We start from the raw sequence: 12,910 nt of genomic DNA on the forward strand, positions 1-12,910 counted from the left end.
TCATATCTATTTTCTCAGATTTATCATTTCACCTTTTACAGTGCTCAAAGCTAATGTAACTTCTGCTGATGCCACTGCAAACTGGTTAGGTTATTTTATTTCTAACCTTTGTGAAATGGCAATGTGCTCTTCAGAAGACCTAGAAAACTAAACTGAAATGAATGTGCTCAGTACTTTCCTCTCATTTCTGTTTTGGTTTTTTTTTTCCTTTACTGTTCTTTTTCACACATCTTCTTTGTTCCTTCCCCACACCCTTTTTTAAAAAGCATCCCTTTAGGAACTGTTCAGAAGAGCAAATTAGTTAAAGAGTCAAATCACCAAATTGCTTGCTTGGCTTCAATTGCATGTCAGCTGAAAGAAAGGCAAAGTTATTACACCAGAATTTAAAATATAATTTTTAAAATAACATCTTTTCAGATGTGTTGCCTTGCTGTTAGGCCAACTGTATCAGTGGTTCTCTTAAAGTATTGACATTGCTTAGAGTGATTTTCAGTCTTTACATATCTTGAATATATATATGCATCCTGTCATCTTTTCTGGATGACAGAATCTGTGCTGTGCCATGTGTGTTAGCTGTACTGTTAAATTCTTCTTTTTAATTACGTTTGATGAGGCGCTACTTTTCTTGCAGCAATTTCCTCAAATTTCCCAGTGGCTGGAAAGAATGGTACTCTGTTTCCTCATTTTCTGTCCTTGTTACAAGTGCTCAAACACACTTCAGATGATTCCAGCCTAAAATTCCTGTCTCCTTCAAACCATTCTGATTTTCATCAGAAATCTAAAGATGCTTCTAGAATGGACTGGGTTCCTTGGACAATCAACTGCAATGTCCTTTATTTACCAATTTATATCACAGCTGTGGATGCGTACAATGAACTGTGGTAGAGAATAATAAAAGAAGATTAATGGATTCTGTAATTAATGCTGTAACTTTGCTTGAGGCAGTTTATTGAGCTAACAAAATCCGCAATGTCAGACAAATATGAGACAAAGCAGATAAAAGTCGTATTTTTTTAAAAAAAGCTACACAGAAAAGGTGGATTTTGAACCATTTATTGATCTGGTCTTACAGCAGAATGAATAGAGGTGACGAATAAATACCAATACCTTATCCTTTTTATTCATCTACTCTATAATGGGCACCTCAGCTGGCTGTGGTAGATGTGACTAAGCCTTCTGTTATAGGAATCTCTCTCCACCCATTCACCAAAAACGATTTTAAACTATCCTGGCATTTATGAGGATATGGACTAGAAAAGTAAGTTTTCAGTAAAGAACACACAAAGTGAAAGAAAAGACAGAAAAGAAATAAATAGCTTATATGCAACTCTTCCCTATCTCACTGCATCCTCAAAGGCAAATCCTCGCTTTCAGCTTCGGTTTTAGTCACCCAGTGACTCTTCAGTTACAGCAGACTTTGTCCAACTCCCTCCAGTCCCTGTGAAGTTCTCCTCGTCCCCTTTGAAGCCTATCTTCTCCCTGCTCCTCACCACACACTCTCAGCATCCTTGCCTCAGCTGCAGGTTCCCAGTTTCCCAGCTGAGACTCCTTCAATTGCTATATCCCGACTCTTCCTCACCAGAGCAGGCTCCGTAGCTCCCCTACGGGAAGTGCAATCTCCTGTCTCCTCCAGACGGTTCTGCCTCACCCCGTCACGTCACTTGGAGGAGTGTAACACAAAACTGGCAATTGACCAAATCAGACATATGTCATATTAGAAAGGCAAAAGTAAATGAAAAGGTAAAATATCTCCGGTGAGTGGTACGGCTGTGATAACAATAATCCATAAAATCTTTCTCTATGAAGCATCACAGTTGAGTTTATTATGCTCAACAGAGTTCAGAGCAATTCAAAACATCAGGTTTTACCATTTGAAGAAAAAATAAAAAGATGATTATATGACCACTCCAGTAATTTACAATCAATTCCTTATCTAGATACTATCACTGATTCATTTAACGATTAAATGTGAGAAACTTTACAAATATGAATTTAAAAATATAATTCTAAATAATGCATCATTTTGATAATTGGACCAAATTACACCCAAGTCCTTTTAAATACCTTTAACTTCTTTGTCGTTCTTGAACCATCTGATATCAGCTGCTGGTTTACTACCAGACGTCTTGCAAGTTAGCTGCATCCTCTCTCCCTCCATAACTGGTGAGGTAAATCCAGTAATTTGTGGCTTCTCAGGAACACCTAACAAGCAAACAAGCAAAATGTCTCTGATAGTGTCAGCTGCTGCCATAAATATATGACCAACTTAAAGTTAACTTCCTCATATACTCTTCTTGTGGTTTAACCTGGCAGGCAGCTAAACACCACACAGCCGCTTGCTCACCCTCCCCCCTCCCTGGTGGGATGGGGGAGAGAATCAGGAAAAAAAATAAAACCTGTGGGCTGAGATAAAGACAGTTTAATAGGACAGCAGAGGAGGAGAAAATAATAATAATAATAATAATAATAATAATAATAATAATAATAATAATAATAATAATAATAATGGTAAAAGAATGAACAAAAGAAGTGATGCACAATGCATTTGCTCACCACCTGCTGACCGATGCCCAGCCCGTCCCCGAGCAGCGATCACTGCCCCCCAGCCAACTCCCCCCAGTTTCTATGCTGAGCATGACCCCATATGGTATGGAACAGCCCTTTGGCCAGTTGGGGTCAGCTGTCCCAGCTGTGCCCCCTCCCAGTTGCTTGTACGCCTGGCAGAGCATGGGAAGCTGAAAAGTCCTTGACCAGTGTAAGCATTACTGAGCAACAGCTAAACCATCAGTGTGTTATCAACATTATTCTCATCCTAAATCCAAAACAAAGCACTATACCAGCTACTAGGAAGAAAATTAACTCTATCCCAGCTGAAAACAGGACAACTCTCAATTCTGGAAACAGAGTAATTAGTTCCTTGCCTTCTATCAAAATTGAATGTCAGTGAATCCTGTTTCTTACTGCAAATAAACTGTCAGTCTGAACTGTAGTTGATTCTAAAGAATTAAAGAAAAGAGAAATTATCTAGTTTTCTAAGGAAAACAGATTATATTTTAAAAACTATCTTATCTACATATATTCTGCATGCAGGTCTAGTCTGAGTTGCTATATTATAAGGTTTAAACTGGTCTACACAGCAAGCAGGATGACCAAGTATATTAGAACTACAGCTGTAAAAATAAAATGTAACTGGCAACAAAAAGCTGAATTTCCTAAGTTCAGAACAGATGTTGAAGCATGAATTATGAAGATTTTAATACAAAATCCAGGGAAAAGGGAGGATGAAAATAAATACAGGAGTTACTTTATCTTCAGAGAACACATAATGAAAAAAACAACAGGTATAATCACAATTCCATTGGCTATGGGGAATTCTTCAGCTGAATCCAAGTTCTTTGGAGGAGGTCGTATGATTATGACATACTACACACATAATATTAAATTTGGAAATAGTTATTTTTCAATGAACCATGGAAGATTTAAAAAAAATTATGAAGAGAATTGGGAAAAAATTGATCACTACATGTAAAACTCCATTTGACTTCCAAAAACACAAGAATAACTTATTTTAAAGTGATACTGATGACTACAATTTTAAAATATCTGAAAATGTCATTGTTATAACTTGCATCTGCAGCGCTTTGATGCATTCATATTTGTGGCTAGATAAAGGGATCAGTCACAGTAATTGATCCTGTGCCCTGTATTTCACAATTTGGTTTGTTTACATCTCTTTTCCAAAATGACAGATTATGTACATAAAAACCAAGCAGCAGTAGCTATTGCATAGTACATTCCTGTAATAAATCTACTCCTCTCTTTCAGGACAGAAAACGGTGTCTACTATAATACCTTGACACTTAAATCTTCTAATCCGTAACAGAGCAGTCAATAAAGAGATTATTAGTACATAAAAGGATAGTTTATCTGATTAAAAGATGTAATACATTTCAATGGAAAATATCCCATTCTCAGATAGACAGTGTTCCAAGAGTTTAAAATGTTACTTTGAAAAAGAATATTACAAATATAAAATGAAGAGACAGGCATCTTAAACCTTGCAGCTTGCTTTCTTGGAAGGTAAGTAGATGATGTTGGGAGAATGTCATTAAACCCTCCCCCAGAATGAAGATAAAACTAAAGGGACCATGAAAGATCAAGTTCCTTTGGTTATTAAATATTGGCTAGATGGTTTCTTTGTCTTTGTAACACCTTTCTATGCCTTTCTGCCATTTAAAAGGTTGAACTGGTCCTCTCATCTATTGTTTAGATCATGAGATGCCTCTCTACAGAAAAGAAGATTAACCGTAGGCAGTTGTTATTCCAGAATATTCTGCTTTGAGTGGGTATTTTTTGCCCTTAATGGCAAACTTGTGAAGATTTTTGTAAAATAGTCTCACAGGGACTGAAAGGGAGATGTATTTCACATCCTATGCACAAAACCAATTCCCTGGCTGGATTAATGTGAATATTACTGGCGCAGAGAACATCTTACATTAGTCCTATTAAATTCAACTGTCTGCCTGTCTACATATAAAAATAAAACAAAAAGAAAGAGTCAAGTTCAGGGACAGAAAAAGGAGAAGAGAATAAAAATCAATCTCTAAAATCATATAACCTCTTAGGTACGCAGGTGTGTTTCAATGAACTATGGCAATTTCAGCTGATTGGGCTACTGACATTCATAGAATCATATAAAGCTTCGAGCAGAAACTTTATTTCCTGGGCATCTCTCAAAATCTATTGCTTTTCTATGTGTACCTATAACCTTTGGGGAAAACAGCAGAGCATTTAGAGGATAAAGCATAAAAGAAGCATCAAACCCAGTGAAAATATGCACTTTATAGACAAAAAAGAAAGCAGAATGAGCCAAGAAAATGCATAGCTAAGGAAAAACGATAAAGCTCTAAAGCCCATTTTGATTTCATGCTTTCTGATTTTCTCCCCTTTGCCCTATACAATACATTGTTAGGAGATGAAGACATGCACCTTCTTCGCACTTCTGGTGCTTGGGATGTAGAGGTTATGTCCATTTTATGGAGCACTCATACTGTGGTATTTGTGTGGTCCCTAATTCATTATCCTGCCACAGTGCAAATAGTAAAAGGCATGTTATTTTTCAGCATAGCAGTATGAAACAATAAACTTCAGGGAAACAAGATCAGACATTTACATGTATCTTCTGCCAAGCTTTAGAAAAGTTCATTCTTATCATAATTTGCCAAAGCCTGAGAATTTTAACACTTGCTTCTTTATGTTCAGCTATTTATACTTACCGAGAACGGTAAGAAAAGCCTTGGAAGTTTTGACAGGCATAGTAAATAAAGAGCAGGTGTACTGCCCTTCATCCGACAGAGACACATCACTGACGCTGATACTCAGTTCATGCCATGAAGCTCGGACCAGCTCAATTCTGTTGTCCCTCAGAGCTGAAAAACAAAAATTCATGTTATAAGGTAGGAAACAGCACATTAACAAAGCGTGGTATGTTATACAAGAGGCTCTATGAAGTAGCCTAGTGAAGTCACACCCTAGAACACAGGGATATGGACACAATTGTCTTTAGGCGTAGTAGTTTGTTTTCTCTATGGAATAAAGCACAAGAGTTCACCAAGTTTCCAAATAGTGTACTGAGTGACTTGTAATATATATAAACCTAGAAACTAAGACTTTGATTTCTGCCCCCTAACAGCTTTGTTCAGTGTCTCATATAACTCCTTCCTAAAAACATTTTCTTTTTCATGTATTTACAAATGTGGACGAATATTGAGAATCCTGTTTCATCTACTAACAAACTACTTTTTCAACTAAGAAGTCTAGCATTGCATAGCTTGCCTACAGTTTTTTCTCACGCCCATTACTACTCATATTGAACTGGAGTATCAGATTTCTTGAATGCTGTAAGGGTATTTCTTATTATGAATATATTGGAAGTTCCACTTCTACATGCATATATAATACACTTAAAGATTTGAGGTACTTGAGTATAGTGGCTTTACTTTTTTGATTATGACTAAAAATCTGATCTTCTATCAGAAAATCCTTCCTAACAAAATTTTGTTTGCATGAAACCACCGAGGGAAGAGGAGCAGGAAGGTTTACTTAAAATCAAAATGTCACTTTAGCTAATGCTTTAAAATTTTAAATATTTTAAAGCCTATATTTAGATTAACCCACATTTGTTATTGAAAAACAGTCAAAACATTCCCAAACATTCCATTTCTCTGCAGTAAAGCTGTTTCGGGAATCTACATATATTAATCAAGTCTTTCCACAGCACAGAAATACTAGTATCATAAGTAAGTAAGCATTGTAATTCTCCTAAGCGAACAATAAAAACGCCTCTATAACTCAGAAAGTTTTGCTGTATAACTCTAGATTCAAATCTTTGACCTGACAGTACTTGAATCTTCAGTGAGCCTATTTTTATAGTAAGCCTCTGAAAGTCAAAAGTGAAATGGGACTATTATAAGTACTGGGAGAGCTACGCTTTGACTTGTGAGAAGAACCAAGATGTTCAAGTCCCTAATGCTGCTCTCATTCACCTCTTTCTAAAGTCCCCAAAGGTTCTTAGATTTGTTTGTCCTAACATTTATATCTTCCAATGATAAAACCAAAACTTTACTGTGGTTCTTTTGCTACTAAATCTAGATGTTTCTGCCCCATTGCAAGCCTCTCCAAGTGCCATCAATACAGGAAGATTTATACCAAAATAAGCAGCTACAATGAAGATTCAGCAAAAATGTCACTTGAATTTGTTGTCTTCTAAGGCTACCATTCAGGTTTCTTTACAGCGATCGCAAGCTGAATTTACTGGTTATTTCAGGGTAGGCCAGCTAAAGCTTTACTTATTCTCTGCAGGGTCTGATGACTGAAAGGTGACAGCTTAAGCAGACCTAACATACAAGCATGCCATGAACTGCTCCAATGCACATCAAAGTGACTGAGATTGTGTGTAATGGACACATTGCAAACATAGCTGAGACATCTTCTGGCCAGCCACAGCAAGAAATAAATAATTATATAGTACATAATAGAAAATGCATATAATGATGGAAAATAGGTGCAACATTAAAGCAAACAAGCAAGCAAAAAAAAGCCACAAAATGAAAACCTAGGTATATACCAATATGCTGACATAACAGCCAAGGAAAACAAGCTCAAGAAAACAAAAAGTACATAGAAGCAAACTTCTACCAACCCAGAAAAGAAGGCAAAGCTGATGACTGTGGCTTTACTAGACAAAAGTCCTCACAACAATGAAGCTGTTGCTATCTTTGAGGAAGTAGATGGAGACTCAGAATTCATTTCTCAGCATTTCAATTCTAGTCAGATGCAAACTGAGCAGACATAAAAATGGTAGTTTATTTCACATTACTGACCTTTCAAAAAAAATTGTTTTCAAAATGACCCAGTGCTTCCAAATGGTTTGATTACCACCACACCCATATATATAATTTGGAGAACATCATAGGAAATAAAAAAAAAAACAACAAAAAAAACCCCATCAGCACCCCATAATTTGAAGGTGGTGATTTTTGTCTCCCCTGAATCAGAAATTACGTAAAAAATAATGCACTATATCATGTTACATCATATTTTATTTTGTTATAATTTTCAATTGTTACTGCCTTGTGATAAAGATTTACGTAGCTGTTGAAATATTTTCCTACAGACAGGGCAATGTGCAGAATTTCATGTGCTAAAAAGAACTGTAATGAATTCCACTAGAGCACAAATGGTCTACAGATGATGCCAATAGCACACCATTTCGATCCTACTGGTAGAGAAAAAAACAATTGAAATACAAACCACCTGCATCAACGACGTTCCTACTGCTCCCCTCCCTCATTTCCTCCCCTCCACACCTTTTTTAACCTTTGTACAACATAAAAACCTCAGCTCAGTCAATTTTCTGGAAAACTGGTAAAAACAACCACTGATCAAGAGCTGAGATCAGATGTTCCATGTTTCAGCCTGAAGAGAATTTTTATTGAAAGAACAGAAAGAAAGAGTTTTGTAATGGAAATACCAACACAGAGCCTTTGCAAAAAATGCTGCAAATAGCACTGACATAATACTCCTTCGCAGGAAAGCTGTTTGTCAGAAGCATTTTCATAAGTGCTAAGTCTAAATGCAATTAATTATCTGTGCCATCAATTTCAAACCTAAACATCTGTAAGCTTTCCTGTCTATGCAGATTTGAGAGCAAACCAAAGAGAAAACTGTACCACTATTGCTTAGACAAGGCTAGCACTTACGCAGAGTCTTCAGAATTTTATTTTCAAACTTTATTCCTACATCTATGTCTATAACCTTATCTATATCTGTTTATAAGGCTGGCTGATGGAGCAAAGAAGCCCATGGAGCCTGATCAGAGGCCAGCTACTGAACGGTATCAACTGGCAAGCAAAAGCTTGAAGGAGAAGACATACTCCTTAAGGAGCTAGTGGATGGGAAGGAGATTTATTTACAGTATTCTGTATTTTATCCCTTTCAGCAGATCTGAGTTCTACTTGTTTAAAGAGGGATCTCATCTCGTTTATTATTCTCTCTTTAAAGGACATGAGCTTCAAAAGGTTTCTGTAAGCTTTTTGATTGCTCTTTCTTTGAAATAAGAATTGTCCCAAACAAGCCAATTTTACCACAAGGTTCAAGTCAACTCGAGGCTCTACCATAGTAATTTAAATAAAGTTCCATAAAGTAAAATACAAAATGTTCTCTCTAATTAACAGCGGAAAACAAAAAGTAGAACACATATGGGGACATTCTGCCATTCTGCATGAATTCAGAGTTTGGTACACACTAGTAAACAGATTTCCTATATACTGAAATGTCCAATGTCCATGCATGGTTCAATAGAAATGGCAGTAAATAATTCTAGCTCCCCACAAAAATTAACAGGAAACACCAGGCTTCTCTTTAAAGTATCTCATACTAAAATACAGTTGCTGTATTGTACTCAGCTGACAGTATTTATTCTTCTACTTTTTAAGGTTACACTAATAGCTCCATTTGTATTCCATGGGTAGTTTCTGAGTATGATTTATTAGTTGTATTGTGGTAGTGACTACACAGCCCAGGTGAGCACAGAAAAGAAAGCTGTGTCCTGAAAGACTCTACAAGCTCCATCCTCACTTGACTTGCATGGTTTCCTAGCCTTGCTCCTACCTCTGCCTGCTGCTTCAGAGCCTTCTCTGGAAGCTCTTCTCTTTTTCCATTTCACTTTGTTAGAAGCCCAACAGACCTTTTTGGCCTCTTCCTGGGGATTTTCACCTACATTCCTGAATCATTACTTTCTAGTTTGCATACCTACATTTTTGCATGATACAGAGATGTTAGAAAAAGGTTAAATAAGCAGAATATGGATTTGACTTCTGGGAAATACACCTACGCCAAAACAGTAACAAAGAATACCACCACTGACGTCTCCTTCCTGGATTCTTATGTTGCAAGCACTTATAAAAAATATAAAAGGCAACAAGAAATATAATTGCATAGTAAATTCCAATATGCCCTAAGTACATTATTTCAGTTTTCTGTAATTCCCAGGCACATATGATGTAGTTAATTTGCAAGGTATGAAATAATTATGCATAAAATACTTGTTCCTAAGCAGGCATACTTCATTAATTTTACCTGTCATTCTCTTTTTGTGTGGAAAAGATTTCCTTTCAGAATGTTTTCTGACATAGAAACAAGCAACCTTGAGAATTTGCATAGTTTAGATTATTATGGGTAAAAGATACAGTCATGTATTTCAGCTGCATTAATTAGCAATTGTTGAGACTGACGACCATTGCAATAAACTGGTCTCCTTGTTCACAATCACAAAAAGCTGTACTTTATTTTTTGCACAAAATAATATAATGATCATATGTAGCCATGTAGTGAAATCTGCCAATAGGAATTATATCAAAGAGAGAAAAGAAACTTATAAATTCACACTGTTGTGGAAAAAAAATCCACATTTCATACTGGGCAGAAAAGGCAGTTGGACCTGTTAGATGTAGTAGCCAGAGAGCAGCATCTCTAATGTTATTTCTCTAAAATCACTACATCTTACTAGTATTTGGTGTCATATATTTGAAGAATGGGTAAAAAACACAACAAAACCCCCGAATCCTCCAGGGTAATTTGCAGATGTTTTGACAATACTAACTTGACATATGCTGCTATCCTGGGATTCACTCAACAAAATTTTCTTCCTTATGTTAGAGTTTTTCCCTCTGTCACGGGAATAATGTAACCATTAGTTGGAACCAGAAAGATTTCTGATACTCTACAGGTCATGCTAAACTCCCAGAACTTTAATACTTAGGAAACTGAAACAATCCCTCTGATTTTCAGATTCCAACTTGCTGAATGCAGTACCATCATCAAATCTGAAATAGATTTCAAGGGATTTCTATTTTGTTTCTGGATATACTCAGATATACTTTAGGTGGCCTGTTGCTTTGTTCCTAATGAATTCAATATACCAAGATGCCTATAGGGATGCTCTACAGCACTCGCCAATAGTTGTGCATTGAAATCTGTCAGGCCACAGACCACCAGCACAAGGGAAAGAAAAAAGAGACAGGAGGGGAGTAAATGGAAAAAATCAAACTATTACTGTTATTCTGTGTCTAGTTTTCTCAGCCTTCTCAAAACGTTTCCCTTAAAAAAAATCATGTACTCATTAGTCTGTTGCTATATTAAGAGTTTGCCCATTTCCAGCTGATACGCAGTTATTCTAGTGATGCCTTACCCATCTAGTAGGTACTTGCATGGTATCTGAACTCCTAATATTTTAAAACTTCTCAATTATTTGTATACAGAACAAAAATCCTTTTTCTTCCTCTTTCATTTCCAGTCATGCAATTTGATTACTTTCATACAAGGAGGGATACAAGGCTAGGGCGGCGCTGTGGATATTTAGACATCACATGTTTTCTATTTCTATTTCTGCATATGGTGAGGCCATTTTTACCTCTCACTGGAAATGAACTCCATAGCATTAGTTCTGTGAAACTATCACTTTTGCTGTTATTACTAGCTGGTCACAATTTCAACAGAGTCCAAAGGTCAGAAACACAGATGATCTCTTAATTAGTCTAGAGTCATGACAGATTTCAGTACTGGGACAGAAATGTTGAAATTGAGTCTACTTTCACAGGTAATGCTAATGTAGAGAGAAAAGCACTTGGTAATACATTAGAAGTTTCTATGCAACCTATTAGGTTGGCTGACGTATGTACTGTTGGAGTCCTTTAAAGGTGACATCATTTCTAAGTAACATTAGCGGAAATAACAAAAACTGTAGGTCACAATACTGTGGACAGATATTTGGCTAATTGGCTGTGGAACAGTATTCTGGCCAATTTGCAGATACATTATGATTTTTTTCCCTATTAGGAAAGTGATTAGTAACACAGATGAGTTCAGAAAGACATTCCAAACAGCATCTTTCACAGTTTTCTGTCACTCAGATGCTGTGGATACTTCAACTTCACTGAATTTTCCAACCCATTCATGTACTTACTGAATAAATTCAGGGCATCACTGAGTTTCATAGAAGGTGCTAAGTAAGGTTTTTGAAATAGAAGAACAACATGACAATCCTTGGAGATTAGTTTTACTTTCATTCCAGTGCATTTCTATTTCTCTTTGAACCCTTCTAAAGTACTTGGTAATCAAAAGGAAGAAATAGTGGGGTCAATAGGAATATACTTCTTCTACCTCTAATCATCTGGTCATCTGCTCTGGCTTGCAATCTAATAAGAAAATACTAGATTGTTTTCAGCTGAGAAATGCTGCTGAAATATTTTATTAGCTTATTTAGAGAACAATGTTCAACAGCAAGCTGCTTTCTCCTTTTCAAATTTTTCAGATTTTTTGCACGTTGGATAATGCATGTGTCAAGGAGTACAGCAAACTCCCTTCATTAGAAGAGGTTCTGAAAGTCTCACTAACAGAGGCATCTTCTCTGTGCTTGCTCACTCTTGAAAAGGCCAAAGAACGGGGGATGCAGAACCTGTCTGTGCAACGTTATCTATTATTTATCAGGGCGGGCTGTATTTAAAGAACAGCCTTAGATGCTCATGAGGAAAATAGAAACAGCAATGTAATTTTTTCAGTGAAACAACAACAATTCTCCATTTCCTGCAATCTGGAGAAAAGGAAAACAGTTTAAGGTGACTTACAACGACTTATGATCTTGAACACATCTGCTAAGTGAGGTTTCCCCAGCTGTTGCCAACTGACAAAAGAAGGCCAGGACGATTATATGCCCTTCATGAATAGAATAAATATGGTAAAACCTTCCTGTGTGCCAGATTTTCTGCACTGAGCTACATTTTCTCTCACAATAATTTTCTGTATTCTCTTCAGTTTCTCTTTCAGAGCATTCAAGAAACATGGCAATATGCAAAAAGAGAACAACTCGCCTTCTAGGGTGTTTATAATGCCTATTTCTGGTATTAAAGAGACATTGCACTTATGTTCTGTTTGTCTTTTGAGAATTGTAAGGATGACATTTATTGTCTTGGAAGGTCTGAGGGCTGCCTCACTTTCACATAAGAAATTTAAGTTTCAAATCCTTCCAAAACATGCAGGTTTTGAACTATCAAGATGCTTTGTTGTTTTATCGTGTTGGAATAATGTTTAACTGTACCTCTAAAAAATAAAACAAAAATCACATTAGTGAGGATGAAATGTTGTCTTACAAGGTCTGTTCATCTGGTTCCTTCTGCAATGGGGAATTACAAGATTTCCTATTATACTAATGCAACTGGACATGTGCCACAGCACGGTAGCCTAGAAAATCTTTAAAAATCATACTTCTCAAATATGCAGCTGCAAACATTAAAATTGCAAAATGATCTGGCAGGGTTAGAGATGGACAGAATTAAAATAAATGAGATTCAAT

The 12,910-nt window shown here is 36.5% G+C and overlaps 1 protein-coding gene across 3 annotated transcripts in view; it reads right to left on the reverse strand.

Annotated features, from left to right (window-relative positions):
• Positions 1-12,910, reverse strand: part of CADM2 (cell adhesion molecule 2) — a 702,605-nt gene that overhangs the window by 135,567 nt on the left and 554,128 nt on the right. For all 3 annotated transcript variants that reach the window (XR_012777775.1, XM_075516406.1, XM_075516421.1), the window contains 2 exons: positions 5,277-5,429; positions 2,065-2,202 (listed from right to left, as the gene is read on the reverse strand). Coding sequence is in view for 2 of the 3 variants with exons in the window: in XM_075516406.1 (XP_075372521.1) it covers positions 2,065-2,202; positions 5,277-5,429 (291 nt within the window). In the remaining variant the exon portion in view is untranslated. The remainder of the gene's footprint in view (positions 1-2,064; positions 2,203-5,276; positions 5,430-12,910) is intronic.

This window comes from Mycteria americana, chromosome 1, assembly GCF_035582795.1.
Source record: "Mycteria americana isolate JAX WOST 10 ecotype Jacksonville Zoo and Gardens chromosome 1, USCA_MyAme_1.0, whole genome shotgun sequence".
Lineage (NCBI taxonomy): Eukaryota > Metazoa > Chordata > Aves > Ciconiiformes > Ciconiidae > Mycteria > Mycteria americana.